At 44.7% G+C, this 16,065-nt stretch overlaps 1 protein-coding gene across 18 annotated transcripts in view; it reads right to left on the bottom strand.

Annotated features, from left to right (window-relative positions):
- Positions 1 to 293: 293 nt before the first annotated feature.
- Positions 294 to 16,065, bottom strand: part of LOC129171697 (RNA binding protein fox-1 homolog 3-like) — a 328,221-nt gene continuing 312,449 nt past the window's right edge. For 17 of the 18 annotated variants that reach the window (XM_054760615.1, XM_054760602.1, XM_054760598.1 and 14 more), the window contains one exon: positions 5,248 to 15,208. In XM_054760615.1, coding sequence (XP_054616590.1) covers positions 15,097 to 15,208 — 112 coding nt within the window. In that variant the 3' untranslated portion in view covers positions 5,248 to 15,096. The other variant, XM_054760606.1, reaches the window with a different exon arrangement.

Below are 16,065 nucleotides of genomic sequence, written 5' to 3'. Positions count from 1 at the left end.
TGTACACCAACCAGGTTCCACTGTACAGTCCAACCTGTGGGGGTTTTTTAAATATATTTTTTAAAGCACATCAACAGTAGGGTAAAACTAAGCTGTCTCATGACGGTCTACACTTGGGTCAGGCGATATGGACCTTAGTATCAAAGATACAGTATTTTGGGATGTATCACAGTACGACAGTATCATTACATTCAGCGGAGTCTTGTATGAAAAGCTACTAGCCTTAACCCATATAAGTAAATACACTTGTCTCAAATTGTGAAGCACATTTATTGGTTTATTGCTAACAAACTGCAGTACAGCAAGTGTGTTTTGTCTCCCAAACTACATCAGTTGATTCAGAATTCAAGTATACAGTTTAGTAGCAACTGCAAATTGCAAAACGGTAATACAGCTAAATAGTGTCCTTTTCGACTGAGTATAAAGGCGTCATGTCTTTGCATCAGCCAGGTCACGCCACTGTTTACACTCTTGCTGTCACCGCTGCATATTATGGTCTCTTACTCCACATCTGCTCTATCGAAACCAAACCACTTCCCTATTACAGCGGTACCTCCCCGTTTAGCAACAATTTCTGTGTCTATGGTCTCCGCTCCTCCTCCGCCTTCAGCCATGCTCATTTTCTCTTTTGTTGTGGTACCCGTGACCCAACCCTAACCTTAACCCAATGTGTAAACAGTCGCAGGAAAAACACATCAACCTTGCTTTTTTATACTAGTAGAAGTCAATTTCTTATCATAGGAAGAATTTACATCTGTGTGTGTGTGTGTGTGTGTGTGTGTGTGTGCAAGTATTATCACCCAGCCCACGTTCCCTATTAATGAGTGAACAATCCAATAACTGGTGAATTCTGCTTCACAAGGATAGGAAGAGCCCACGTCAACGGATCAAAAAGCCACGTCAACATGAACACTTGGCTGCCACAAAAACAAACAAAAAACCCAGCAAACCCCCTACTTTTTCAAAGGTCCTAGTTTTGGATGACAATCTTTGCCCAGATTTTGACTATTAGTACACGGCCTTGGTTTTCGTACAATGTCGTGCGTAACAAACTCGTCCATTTCACATTCACACACTCAGGAACTAAGTACACAGTGTACACAGTATACTTACTCAAGTGTACTGATGGAAGTGTTCCATCTGAGAGCCAGCAGCTTCCTGGCGTATGCTTGCTATTTGTGATTGAAGTTTACAAACCCGAGCGGCTTTGTTAAAAGGAAGCCACGTGATGTTTGGGCTGTAAGAAGCGGGATAGGCTGACATTTCCATGCAGTAACAAAACATGCAGTTTGAGGAGGCTGCAAGTCAACACTGAGGATCTTTTCAAGTATTTACATTTGGCTTTTTCAGCACCTGAAGGCGTGCGATTGTTTTCCCCCTCGCCGCCTTCACTCACAGTTTGTCTTTGCTCGGCGTGTGTACACGCCGGCCCGCCGCACGAGACAGGCGCTCTCCATCTTGTAAACTCTAAGGGTGAGGGGGGTGGGGGTGTTGGGCCCAAGACAAATGGGTTTGCGGGCGGCGCCCCTCCGCCTGGTCTAAGTCACACGGCGATGTTGCGTGACGGGATTTGTAGTCGGAAGGGAACAAGAGCAGACGCTGATGTTGAAGTAGACAAGTTTATTCATGGTCATAATGAGGATGATGATATTAATAATTAGTCATAATTATAATAACGTTAATGTCATAATAAATAGAACTCTTCATCTGAAGCACGGAAAGAGAAGCATACAGAAAGAGGAAAGAAAACAAAAACACAAAGTACAAAGAAGGGGGGGTGGGGGGGCTTCTAAAGACTTTTTTTTTCACCTTTCAATATAGCCATTACATTTTTTAACATTTTTAAAACTTTATTTACCTTGAACATTTACAAAACGGAGAAAGATAGCTTTTAAAAAAATCATTATAAATAAATTTTGTCATTTTTGAACAAAATACAAGACTTTGGGGGGACTTTTTTTCTCCTGAAGGTTGGGGGGGGGGGACATTATGTACAGAACAGCAGGAGTACAAAAAGGGTCACACACACTCGAGGGGCGTGGGGGTGACTTTGGGGGCGGTGCGGAGGGGACTCGCTTGTGCTCAGGAAGATCTGGACCAGGGTGACCACGATGAAGGCGGAGCCCTCGGCCGGGGGGAGCGTGGGGTGGCGCCCTCCTTTCGGGGCAGAGATGGACAACCACAGTGCGTGGCGTGCACGTGAAGCGTCACAAGCTCTCTTGTGCAGCTACCACAGTGGAAGACCGGCGACTGCAGCAATCACCAACAACTACGTCTTTATGTACAACGGGAATGTGCTGCAAAGCCTGGCGGGACGGGGGGGGGGCGGATAATTAAAGCTGCTTTACTGCCTTCATAACAACAAAGTCACGCCATGCATCAGCTACATGCCTTTTATTTTGAAACGTGCCTTCTGCACCAATCAGAGTTAACCACTAGGAGCACTAAGCCTATCATTAAAGGTGGTACTCGGGTTACGTTTCATAACAAAAAACAGTGCGCCAAAGAAAAGGAAAGCCGTCACAATAAACATCTTAAAAATAACGCAGAGGAGACACGCCCACCAATAGTGTCCACCTGACCGTGGAGACCATCATTACCGATAAAGATGAATGAATGCTAGAGCGGTCATGTATTCTGTGCGCTGTTACACGGAGAACTGGGAGAAGAGGAGTTTATCCCCCCAGCCAAGCCCGGGACAATATCTTAAGGTTAATCTTAAGGTTTTGGACCCCCAAAATTACCCCAGGACAAAGGTAGGCCTGCAAGTCCTCATGCACCCTTTAGCTCAGCACATATCCCTGCAAGCCTGTCTCTCCCTCACTTGCAACGCCCCTTCCAGTGTTCCGTGTTCATTTAGATGTCATTCAAGTAGAAGCTCCCATGTCTCGGAACGGAACACGTCGGTAACCCGAGGACCACCTGTACTTCTATTTGGGGGTTCTGCAAGAACAATTTTACTTGTAGATGACTTTTGCACCACAGGAATTGGCAGGAAGTTGTTTTTTTATTTTTTTTTACATGAATAACCTTCGCGTCCCTCTAGGAAAACAGCAACATTTACACACAAACTACACACACACGGTATATCATCCAAAATATTCCACATCTGCTACGTGAACAACTAGTCTAGCCGAGGAAACGCAAAGCTTTGGGGTTTTTTTGTTTGTTTTTTTTAAATTGGAAAAAGAACAAATTGAACGTGGCCAAGCTAGCGAGCGTCTGTTCTTGTGACAAAACAAAGCAAAAACGTCCATTTTGGATCGTTGGCTAACAGTCTTGCTAAAACGTGCGTGTGCATAGATCATCAGTGGCCGCGCGACGCCAACTGTGGTTCTTCATCTCTGCCTGACGAGCGGATCAACCAGCCCAGCCTCTCCTCCTCACAGGAAGTTCCCTTCAAAGTAAAACTCCAGCCTGCCGCCGCGGGCCTTTGGAGCCGCAAGTAGGCCAGATGAGTCATGTGACGCCGCTCCAGCGCAACGGGAGTGACGGCGGACTTGAAGGCCGATTTAAACTTCACAAAGTCTTTGCACTACACAGGAAGCGTCTTGAGCATGAGGAGGAGGAGGAGGAAGAGGAAGAGGAGGAGCCCTGATTTATTTGTCAAAAGCTGAAATGAGACGTCACTCAAAAAGCGGAATGATGGGAGATTTTAGTAAACGACGTTGGAAGCTTCTAGAAACAAAGCGCCGCTAAGCCCCCTCAGGGCCAGCACGTTCTCTCCACCCCCCCACCGCCGCAGGAAGCCGGCGGACTACGTCAGCATTAGCGAGCGCTTCCTCAGCAGGGGCGGGCGGGCTAAATCTGGGCCAGCACCCCCCCCACGCTAGCTCCAGATCAAAGAGCTCAGAGGCCGCGCGTTCAAATCCCACAATGGGTCGGCCGGACAGGAAAAACGATAAATTGGATCTAATTAGAGCGCTCTGACGGGGGCGGGGGAGGGTTTGAAATTCCAAAACATCACAGAAACCAAGGAGGTGAAAGTGAGGGAGGGGGGCAAGGGAGTGAGTGAGTGAGTCAGTGTGTGTGTGGGCGGGGGGTCACAATCACCATCACACGTCCAATCATAGAACACATGATCACATGGTACAGTAAATAGCAGGGGGCAGGGCTGGGGGGGCGGGGACTGAAATCTAAAAGGGGGCTTGTCTGCCCGCCCCCTGTACTCCCTGACATCACCACAGCCCATAGAATAGATATGTATATATATTTATATATTATGTACAGCCGAAGAATACACTGAAGTACATTCAAAGAACTGAACCAACATTCTGGTTGAACACGTGACAGCGACTCCTGATAGAAACGTTTGCTCCTGGAAAAACTAAGCAAAGCGCAAAAAAACACGCAAACGAGAACACGGACGCCAGCCCTCGCTGGGGGGCGTGGCCACAAACAGTCCGCGTGCCACGCCCCCTGCTGATGTACAGTGGCGTTACTCCTCCCGGTCGGCGCTGGTGCACGCCGCCAACAACCAGCTGGGGGACGGGGACGGGGGCGGAGCCCAGGCTCGGGCGGGCGAGTGAAGACGGCGACCGACTTGAGTCCTCGGAGCGGGTGAGGCTCACCCGTCGCTATATAGCAGGGGAGGGCGGGGGGGCGCTGCCAGGAGGAAGTGACATCACGACAGCATCCAGAGGGGATTGGGGGGTGGGGTGGGGGGGCACCGCTAACAGTAGCAAAAAAGGAGGAGCATCGCCAGCGCCAAAAGGAAGGAAGAAAGTGGGCTGACCTTTGACTCCACTGACAGGAAGCATAGCACGTCCTCCCCGCAACAGGGGCGGTGCCTCGTGGAGGAGGAGGAGGAGGAGGGGGGAAGAGGCGGAGCTCCTCCTCACTCCTCCCCCATCAGCATGGAGGGCCGACTGTTCATCTCCCAAAAAGCCAACATAAAAACACGTTTGTACATATATATATATTTCTACGCCTTTATACACACTTTGTACCGTTGGAAATCACAAAAGTATAGAAAAATAAAATGTTTTATCGTAACGGGACACGTCTCATCCTCTCGCTGTCTTTCTGGCACAAGGATGGCCGCTCCCCGGTGGAAAGTGGCGCACTCCATCTGTCAACTTTGAGGCTGCTTTGATGCCGCCGCCACTTTTGTACGCCTCCCGTCTTCCCTCGCCAGCCGCTCCTCTCCCGGTTGTTGTTCTGTCAAAGCTAGCTCTCCTCCCGCCGTCGCTCTCGTCTGTGATGTCCGTCAATACCGAGTACCGCCTCCTTGCCTATTTACTGCAAACAAGGAGACAAGCGAGGAAAAGGTGAGTCGTCACGTCTTGGTTGTTCAGCTGCTGTCAAAGCTCGCCCCCACTTGTCAGACGATTTGGTTTTCATACACGGCCTTGGTTATCATACATTATTGCATCTTGCCCGGTACTGTGTCGTTCCGCCCAAACCAAGCGGCCGACGCCTTGCCGCCTCTCCGTATTTCTTTATTGATCATGACTGCTGAATAACCCACCATGGGGCCAAAGAAAGTTGCGAGTGCCAGCAATTGGTTCCTCGTGTATGATCTTGCTTCGTTTTCTATCCTCTGTACAAAGTTTCTTTTGTGGTCTACAACGGATGAATTGGATTGGCATTATTTGCTGTGGGGGAAGAACACTTGGGTTTTATGTACGTTTACCTTTTGGAACAAAATAACAAAAACCGAGGTTCCACTGTCGGTCTTGTTGCGACATGCGGCAACGTACGGAGTAAAAAGGCCGGCTTGAAGTTTTCAGCGTAAGGTCGTGACTCCAAAGCACAAAGTTGTAACGCGGCTCTTTAACGCTAAGTGCGACTGCTCCCCCCGGACGGAACATCAGAGCGCCCTGTCGTCATGCAAACTTTTGGCAGTGCAAAGTGAAAAGTCTCGCCGTGTGGAAGCGGAGGAGGAGGAGGAGGAGGAGGAGGAGGGGGGAGGGACGGCGCCGCCGCCGCCGAGCGTCCCGGGACCCTCGTCACGACAGATGCTGGCTAATTTGCGGCGATCCCGAGCAGTCTCTGTGCAGCGCTCGTCTATAAATAACTAAATCAAAATGAAAGATTTAACTTGGCGCGGCTTTGTAGTGCCTGGCCCCGCCCCGCCCCCCCCGAACTCCCAAGCCAGAGACAGACAGTCAAGCAAGTGGCGCATTCAATCAGCGTCCGTGCGCATGTTAGCGCCACCGCCTCCTCTATCTGAGCACACATCTGCTAAGCAAGTCTCAGTCTGGTTCTGATCCGGTCAGAGCGGAAGCTAAAACCTCTCTTTGCTAACACGTATGCCTTTACGAAGACAAGAATTAGCGCCAATGTTAAACCGACGGCACTCGCCTGCATCCTCCGTGCAGTATTTCCTTCTTATTCCTGAGACCACCCGGGAATAGCAAAAAATAACGCAAGTAACTGAGACGCACATAAAAATGTCTATTTTTGACGCTGTAGTCAAGCCAGCGCTATGTCTGTAGCGCTATGTCTCTAGCGCTATGTCTGTAGCGCTATGACTGTAGCGCTATGACTGTAGCGCTGTCTGTAGCGCTATGTCTGTAGCGCTATGTCTGTAGCGCTATGACTGTAGCGCTATGTCTGTAGCGCTATGTCTGTAGCGTATGTCTGTAGCGCTATGTCTGTAGCGGTACCGTACATCCAAGTGCTTGGGAAGGGCCTTACTCACGGTGCAACCAAAAATAACACAAGCTTGCTCCCCGGCATGTATAGCATTAAGAATAAAATAGCATTATTTAGCATGTATATTAGTGTGTAAGCGTCTATTTTGATGTGTGGTACACTTACATTGTGTGACTTTGTGGTTGCACCGTGAGTGAGGTATCGGCAAGTAGTGAGTTCAAACGCACTACTTTCTATGCAACTCAAACTTTGACCAATGTAGGGCAATTGAGATGTTTTTTCGACCATTAAATAAGATCATTCCCAAAAATAACCAAATGTTGGGATCAAAACTCTGGAGTATTTATGGGATTGCCAATGCTGAATTGCCAATATGCGGGGATAAACTGCACATTCAAGCTAACGCGCTAACTTACTGTTAGATGCTAGCTGCGTAGCTAATGTTAGCACACGGTCAAAACCACACCAGCTGCCGTAATTCATGATCATTATTGTTGGGAAATGTGGTGAAATTGCTCCGCTAAACGCATCACACAGTTGACATTTCAAGCAAAATGTTTCGAAACAAGAGATACGCTTTTAGCCGCCAATGCTAACGCCACCAGGTCGTAGCATTACAGTTAGTTTATAAATAATAATAATAAAAAAAACAAAACAGACAAGACGTGAACAGGAAAAGAAGGTTTGTGGACGATGTTAAAGACAGACGTAAGGAGTTCTTATTTACTGCTTTATTCTCACACTCCAAACAATCAAAGGTACTTGGGTCACATATTGACAGTCATAGAAGAAAGAAACAGAAGGTACTCTTTAGCCATGGGATCAATAAAAACAACTATATCTCTATATATATATATATCTATATATATAGATATATATACCTATATATATATATATATATTCTGCTTGTTATAGAAAGGACATACAGAACAAGTGCAGTTGAAAAGACACCACTTCATATAGGAATACATAGAAAACACTCAGATAGATATACAGTAGTGTTTGTCTGTGTATGTTGTATACATTTTCATGTCCTTATGCAGGATAGTTTTTTTGCTTGGTGTTTTGTACAAATGTTTTGGTGTATGTTAATAAATGGGCGTGCCAGCTTATCAGGGCTTTGGAACATTGCTCGTCCATAAAAGGATGCATAAAGATAAAGAGCAGCCATGTAATACAGCTGAGGTGTGGTTGCATAATATTACCAAGGAAATATTCACTTCATCGTGTACTAAATGGCGTTTGAAGCACAATAAAAATGGCCTCTTCAGCACAGGCTAGCAGTTATTTACATGCTAACAACTAAGCCGTGATAAGCTGACTTGGAAACACAAAACATTTTTAGTTGTTTTTGTAAACAAACTGGTGCAGGCAAATGGAGCAACTTCACTGGTCCCTGCAGTCACATGACTTACAGTACATAGCGTGATGAAATGTTTTAACAATTTAACAGCCATCTTTTCTTGTAATACCGCATAGTCCCTCCAGGGGCAGCAGTGAGTCAACGCCTCACATCCAGGCTTGCAAGGTAACAATTGGTGGAGGTGCTGCCCCCTAGCGGTTTGGAGTGTGATGCTAGCTAACGCTGGTAGCTTGTAGGGGCGGAGGTGCTTTGTTGTGTGCTGAGGTATTGTTCTTTTTACCCGTTGTGAGTCACGCTGGCGTTAGCAGCTGGATCAGCCCAGTTAAGTCGTCATGGTTACCAAAGTCAGACTCTGGATCAATGTCAAATTTACAGAGGATCCCCGCACTTTCACGGTTCAGCATTCACAGCCCCGCAAGTTTGTGGGTTTTGTCATTAAAAATGTTGGGTTTATTTTAAATGATTTTTTTCCTCAGGTGTTGAAATTTCTCACTTTTTGCGGCAGTCCTTGGACGCAGTTGCCTCCGATTCCACGTGTTGATGGATCATCTTCCATTATCGCGGATGAGTGACGAGTCACGTACGTTTTACACTTCAAATGTGCTTAGCAAGCGTGTGAGGCACATGGGGGGGGGAAGCTGGATCTAATTTAATAACGCCAACACTCACTTTGATTGCAAATGTTGATCCGAAATGGGAGGAGAACATCAACGTCAAGCGAGTGGGAGGGTTTGGAGGGGGAGGAGCGAGCCGTGTGTTAAAAATAGACATTTTTATGGGCGTATCCATTACTCGTGGGTGTTCGCCATTCGGGGGTGGAGCCGGAACGTAACCCTCGTGAAAAGCGGGGATCTGCTGTGTTGTTGATTACAATTGATCAGGTTTGCCAATTGTTGGCTTTCTGTGGTTTTATTTGCTACGACCACTGGAGAGCACAATCTCCCAAATGGACACGTTTCAGGGATAAACATACTATTTTTTATTGTGATGTAATTGCAGGGACACAAAGTATAATCGTGTTTGTCTCTCACACACACACACACACACACACACACACACACACACACACGGTAGTACATAGGCACACATGTTTGGAGCAGAAAAAGGTAAATAAACACGCATGTGATCTGCTGCTGCACTCAGCAAAGCTAGTGTGGATTTAGTGGCACCAGGATGGAAGAAGCATGTTTGTTTTCATTTCATCCAATTGTCCAACCCCCCCGCCCCCCGTACATTTGCGTGGTTAACATAAATAGTGTATATTGTTGTAAGTACATGATATCTTGCAAAAAGTACATAGTGTAAGTAAAGTGCAGCACAAATGTTAGCAAATGAAACGGTGCTGTGACGTTTGCTACGTTGCTGCTGTGCTCCGCCTCACATTTTGCTTCCACCGGTGACAAGCTGCCAATTTATTAGGTGCGACCTCAAATTCACTTCAATCACCCTGCTTTGATTCTTTCTTCTTATTACAATCTGCTTGACAAAGTCAAGAATGCTGTACTGACTCTCTGGTGCAGCTCGGGGGCCAATTGGCCCACAGCTTGTTTTTATTGTCCCGCGGCATATTGGAAAAACACAACATATACAGGGAAAGGAGAAAGAAGTACAACTTTATAAGATTCATCTTATATTCTAAGGAAAAAACATCATTTTAGTCGCAGAAAGCTGAAATGTTTGTTTTTTTCCAGGCGGTGACATGAAAACAAAAACACAAATAAAGCTGTAATTTTTGGAAAATTAGTTTGTGCAAAAACGTGTTATGAAAATAGTCAAAATTACAAGGAAGCAATTTCCTAAAACTTGAAATATTTTCAAAATAAAAAACAGGTGTAATTCTATGAGAACAAAGTGAAAATGTTAAGAGAAAAAATTCATATTCTAAGGAGAAAAGGTTGCAGTTTTCCGAGAAGAAACGTGTGATATTTTGAGGAAAAGGAACATCAATTCAGCAGTTGAAGTTGAAATATTCAAGAAAAACACTAAATAAAGTTGACATTTTTGGAACTTTAGCTTGTGGAAAAAGTTAGACAATTCAAATTGTGGGAATAAATTCATAATATTACGAGAAGAAAATTTGGGAAGATAAAAGTTGAAATATTTGGAAAATTCAAAAATACAAGAGCAAGAATGAGCAAAACAGAGTGACGTTGGTACGAATAGCATACTACTATTAATAGACTACTATTAATAACAGGCTTTACCACATGTCTAATAGCAAAGATGATATGTAGAGTATACATTGTTAGCATATGCACAGTACATAATATCAAAGTGTTAGCTTATGTACAGTACATAATATCAAAGTGTTAGCATATGTACAGTACATAATATCAAAGTGTTAGCTTATGTACAGTACATAATATCAAAGTGTTAGCATATGTACAGTACATAATATCAAAGTGTTAGCTTACAGTATGTACAGTACATAATATCAAAGTGTTAGCATATGTACAGTACATAATATCAAAGTGGCAAAGTTGTATCCTTTCGTTTTTCACCATGTGGCCCTCGCTGGAAAAATGTTTGGACACAGTATCATATGGTATATAGTAACCTCATCTATCGACAGCATATCTACATGAGTATATCGTAAGTACCGCGGGGGTGTCCAGCGTTCCAGCGAGCGCCACATACTGAAAAAGGAAAGATGCAAGGACCACTTTGCAACACGGAGGTATGCTAAGAAGCTACAGTGCATGTAGCTCAAGAAAAAACTGCAATAATACAAGTTTATTCTTGTCAAATTGCGACTTGTTCTTCATTCCATTATGACTTTTTTTCTTAATATTTAGGCTTTATTCACATCAAATTACAGCTGTTTTTTCCATTTCTAGTGTTTTTTTGTATTTTCCAACTATTTCATTTTGGCTTTCGGCTGTACTTCTTACTTTGTTCCTACATTTGTTTATCTTTGAAAACGTCTTTTTCTTTATTTCAACATTGTTACTAAATTGATATTTTTCCTTGTTTTACAATATTTTGACTTTACTGTGGTAAACTTTCTGCTGTTACTTTTAAAAATAATTTTCCAAATATTTCAACTTTCTTTTGTGTTTTCTTCTGTTAATATTTTGACTTTATTCCCATGTTATAAATTTCCCCCCAACCTAAGTTTCCAAAAACTTTATTCATTGTTTTTGACAATCAACCTTTTTTCTTTCATATTTCAACTTCATGCTACTAAAATGAAATGTTTCCTCATACTCTTACTTCATTCTTGTGAAAAAGATTACAACTCTCTTAATATTTTCACCTTTGACTGATTTTCCCATTTTTGCTGCTGCTGTTTTTTATTATGTTAAATTTTAGACTGTGCTGCGGGCCGATAAATCACAGCCACGGGCCGCAAATGGCCCCCAGGCTGCACTTTGGACACACCTGACCTACAACATATCCACATGAGTTGCTTTTCACCTCCAACACGGCCCCCGATTCCCCCCATGTTTCAGTACGCAACCCTCCGGCTTGGAAGAAGGGGAGATTTCATGCTGCTTGAAGTGCACATCGTAAACAGCATAGTTGTGAACATACATTTCTATACAATACAGTGGCTAAGTTCATAGAGTTGTACCACTTTGCTTTCCGTGTTTTGTAGAAAAGAAGAAAAAATCTGCTGGTGGGGGCTGGCGCGACGCTACGCGTGACTGTTAGCTTATCCTGAGGCAAGACAACGTGTGCAATGACTGAATGCTGCAGCGCTCGCAGGGCGTGGCCGCCGTTGCCGTGACCGAGCCCACATGCAACTCATCTGCTTTGTGGCGGGACAGTGGGGGTGAACAACCCGATCCGTCTAACTTGCATCATTGGCCATGACGAAAAACATCAGTTTTGTGTGGACTGAGCTTTTTAAGAAAAACAACCCAACCTGAAGTTAATGACTTAGGGGTGTCTAGTATGAGTTGCTGATGGTGTACCCAGCATGCCTTGTGGGCACTTTGTACATGTCAAAGCATAAAGTAATGTGTGTTGTGAGCACCACATAGAGCTTCCCTGTTGGGTGTTTTCGGTGAGTAAGCCTGTTGTTCTGTGTGATGACTGTTTGCACCGTGTGCGCAAGCTAGTTGTTGGTTATCGCTTGAAGAGGACCGTCCTTAAAGGGTCCCTGACGTGATTCATCAACTTAGCTTAAAAATGTTATGTTATACATTGTTTGGGATGACGTTCTATGTTGTTTGACTGTTGAACGTCAACAGTAAATTCTCAAAAATGTCATTTATAGTTGATGGCGAGCTAGCTCTCACTGTTCAGTCTCACTTCCGGAAGTGACGCCATCGGGGTGACACCTCTTAGCTCAAGCAGAGTAAACAAACGCTTCTCAAGGTATATCGGCAACCTGGTTCAGTATATTTCTCATCAAAATACCAGTCAAGCCAAAATATTGCCTTGCTGCTGGATGTTCACAGTATCCAAGTGATACTGGAAGTTTTTATTTTCCAAAAGAGGAAGGCTTAAAGGAAAACAGCACCTTTTTTTTTTTTGCCCATCATCCACAATCTTTATGTGTGACATGAACACATAGGTCTTTCTTTTCTTTGCGTTCTAAAAAACAGCTGAAAAGGGGCAGCTAATTCACGCAGGTAACGGGACCCACCTATTGGGTTTTCTGGTTTTATATCCATGCTGTGAGCATGTGGTAACAGGGACGTTCATGATGGAATGCATTACTTACACTATTTTCTTCATTACCGGAACTTCCTTTCTCGGCGCATTGATTTCACATGGCAGCGCAGAAACGAACACCTCCACCTAGCGTTAACTTAAACCCCAAAATAAAAACACAACAGCACTGGCGGCATCTTGAATATGTAGCCTTACCTTTTGGTCTGAGGCGTTGAGCGCTGCAGGCAAATCTGTGGTGAAGGTTGTTGCTAGTAGCTACTCGGAATGGTATGGCGAAAGTGCGCCAGTAACGTAGTTCCATCAGCGTAACAATGCCGCTCTAGCTTGGTTAATACGCACGTCACATTATATGTAGTTGCTGCTTTTCGGAGACCTCTTCAGACAACTTTATAGGTGCAGACACCACGTGTCTTCATGCCTCACATCACAATTGTGGATGATGGGTAAAATTCCCCAAAAAGTGCACTTTTCTTTTAGGACAACAATAGACGAAGCAAGTGCAGAGAATGAGAGATTTTGCAGTGTTCTTTTCACTGATGACTGCTTTGAAGGACCACCTTTTCAAGAAGCATTTGGCTTGCAAGTACGTTACAAATGCAGAAATCAGACTAGAAAGACCTCGTTACGCTCGTTAATAAGCTGATGATCAGTGAAACATAAGCAACTCCAGGGTCATTTACACTTACCATTCTGTGTTTGGAAGGCGAGCAGCCTTCATCTCCAAATGTTTCTCCTCCAAAACTATTGACACACCTCTCAAATCTTTGCTATAATCACTGTGAACATCCTCTGTCTTGTACACCGCCATGTTTGTTTACCTGAGCGATAGTACTGCGAAGGCGTCATTTCCGGAAATGAGACTGAACAGCGAGAGCTAGCTCGTCATGGCTGGCGCCATCAACTATAAATGGCATTTTTGACAATTTACCGTTTGTTTTCAAAAATTGAACATTGCAGAACATTAAAAAAAAAATACAATTAGGGCTGTGAAATGATGACATTTAAATCAGTTTCTACTGTAAATGAATTCATCATGATTAATCACCATTAGCAACTATGTGAAATACGCCCATGTTTAGTGTATTTAATGGAGAGAAAGAAACATTTGATATCATTTGTATGTAGTAGCGGCTCCAAATGAACCGAACATGTCAAGCATTTGTCTAACACTAGTCTCCTAAATGGTGCAGAACATTTGAATCTCACTTTAAAGCGTGTTATTATGAGCGATGAGGGGTTGAGGTCGATGCACTTTTCAGGGTATTTTCCAGCATACTGAAATGTAGCAAACTGTACGTCCAAATGAAGAGCTACGAAGTGAGTGATAAGAATATCCACTTCATGTTTTTCTTTATCTTCCTGTTTATTTACACACAAGTTTTTGTGATGGTCGTAGCGCCACTGAAAGCATCTCGCGTTCTTGTAATGACAACGAGGAAGTGTGGTTCCCAGGACGAACAGACTAGAGACGTGTGGGTCTTGGCGATACCGAAAGGTGCTGCTGTTGATGTGTTCGGGTCAGACTCTGTGACTGTGCGGGGACGCTCCGCTGTGCTCCCGTCTGCCGTCATAAAAGAGAGGCGTGCTCGCTCTGGTGCACATGCGTTAACAACGCTAAAGAATTTGACCTAATTAATGAAATAAGTTACAGCTGTTAATGAGTTATTTTTAAGCAAAGTTGATCAATCACGTCAGGGACTGAAGTGCTTCCGAGGATGCGGCTCACGGTGCCATCTGCTGTACGGAGTTGTCACGACAAGACACTCAGTCGTATTGTCGTATGTGTGTGAGGATGAGGTAGCACCAAATCTTTCCAAAGTGTACCCAAAAACCACTGAATCCAGCTTTATATTTAATGTTTAGGATTATGAGTACCTTTCATATTTTCATTCATAGTAACCTTTGCATGTCCTGCTCGTCTGTTTGTTTTTCGTGCACAAGAGCTGCATGTGGACTCTGATACAAGAATCTACAGTTAGTAGCAGGCAACTAAGCACAAACATGAAGACAAGACACTTGACTTGATGTGTACTGCATGCTGCACTTCCATCCCATAATAGAAATCAACACAGGAAGTGCACATCATCAGTAAAGACACTCGTTAAAAACATGGAGACATGGACTGCCGCCGCCCGTCAGCTCAGACGCACCAAAGTGCGACGGCTCGAGTTGGGACTCGAGCGCAGGACGGAGAGTGACCAAATCAGCATGGGGGTGGTCGTTTGACACGTGAACAATGAGGAGTCACTTCCTCCACGTGCCTTGGTGCCTTCTGGTGTCGGTCGGGCGGCGGCGGCGTCCGCCTCCAGGGGCACCGCTGAGCGTGCATCATGCATGCAGCAGGGGGCGCTAGTGGTGACGCCGTGTGCAGCAGTCATGTGCAGGGACCCGGTGATGACGTTAAAAAGGTGGGTGGAGAAAAAACCAGCTTGCGTGGGTGTCATGGGGTGTGGGGCGGGGCGCTGGAAGTTTTAATTTACTTTTATCTCCTCACCGTGGACCAACTTGTTTTAGCCTTTTTGAAATAGTTTTGTTAGTTTATTTGGGGGTGTAACGTCTCTCTTTTCTTTCGTTCTTTTAGTAGGGAGTGAAGCGACTGTACCCTCCTCTGTAAAGGCTAGCCTGCAACATCAAAGATGAAAAAGTACCAATCAGTAATCAGGTGATCAATTGTTGTTTTGTCTTTGTCCACAAATTTCCTTCCAGTGAGTACGCCGACTTCAAACGTGACGTGCGCGCGTTAAAAGGCGGGCTGGATAGGACGGACACAGGCCATGTCCCCATGGGAACGGACCACTGGGTGAAAAAGATGGCACACCTACGCGTGGTGCTGTAAGCAGACATGTGACACACCAAACCATAGAAGAAGAAAGAATGCATGCGCATAAGTCTGTCGTCTTCCACGTGTTTAGACTGATGACGAAGTGTGATTATTTTGGATTCTAAAGACTAAAAAATATCAGGGCAATGGCGACGCATGAGTCATGCCAGCCCAACTATTAACGCACTTTGTTGGCTTGTCACTTCTGGTCACGTGACGACGACGGGGCGGTGACATCATTGTTTTCAGAAAGTAGCGGCTTGCTTGTCTACACGGCAACGACAAGCTGCATTTTCAGATTTTCCTACTCTAAGCTGTTTTGGAAAAAAATACCGTTTCAGGGCAGCTAGAACGCCGTTTCGACCTGAAAACCGTTCCGTGTGGAGCGGCCCTTAGTACAACCGAGCATTAAGGCCACACTGACAAAAAACAAAAGCGATTTCGAGAATAAAGTTCTACATTCACATAAGTCCCCGCTTTTGATAGCTGTCTGGGGCAATGCCTGTTACGAGTATTAAAACAGAGTATTAAAATAATCAGAGATTTTCAGAATGAAAGTCGTAAATTTACGACCGTCGTAAATGTATGAGAAAAAACTGGTAACTTTATGTTGGAGGCATTGGCTGAGACGGCTATGAAAATGGGGGACTCGTGGGCA

This window comes from Dunckerocampus dactyliophorus, chromosome 18 (genome assembly GCF_027744805.1).
Source record: "Dunckerocampus dactyliophorus isolate RoL2022-P2 chromosome 18, RoL_Ddac_1.1, whole genome shotgun sequence".
Classification (NCBI taxonomy): domain Eukaryota; kingdom Metazoa; phylum Chordata; class Actinopteri; order Syngnathiformes; family Syngnathidae; genus Dunckerocampus; species Dunckerocampus dactyliophorus.
The sequence above is the reverse complement of the archived record's forward strand: the minus strand, read 5'-3'. Positions and strand labels throughout refer to the sequence as shown.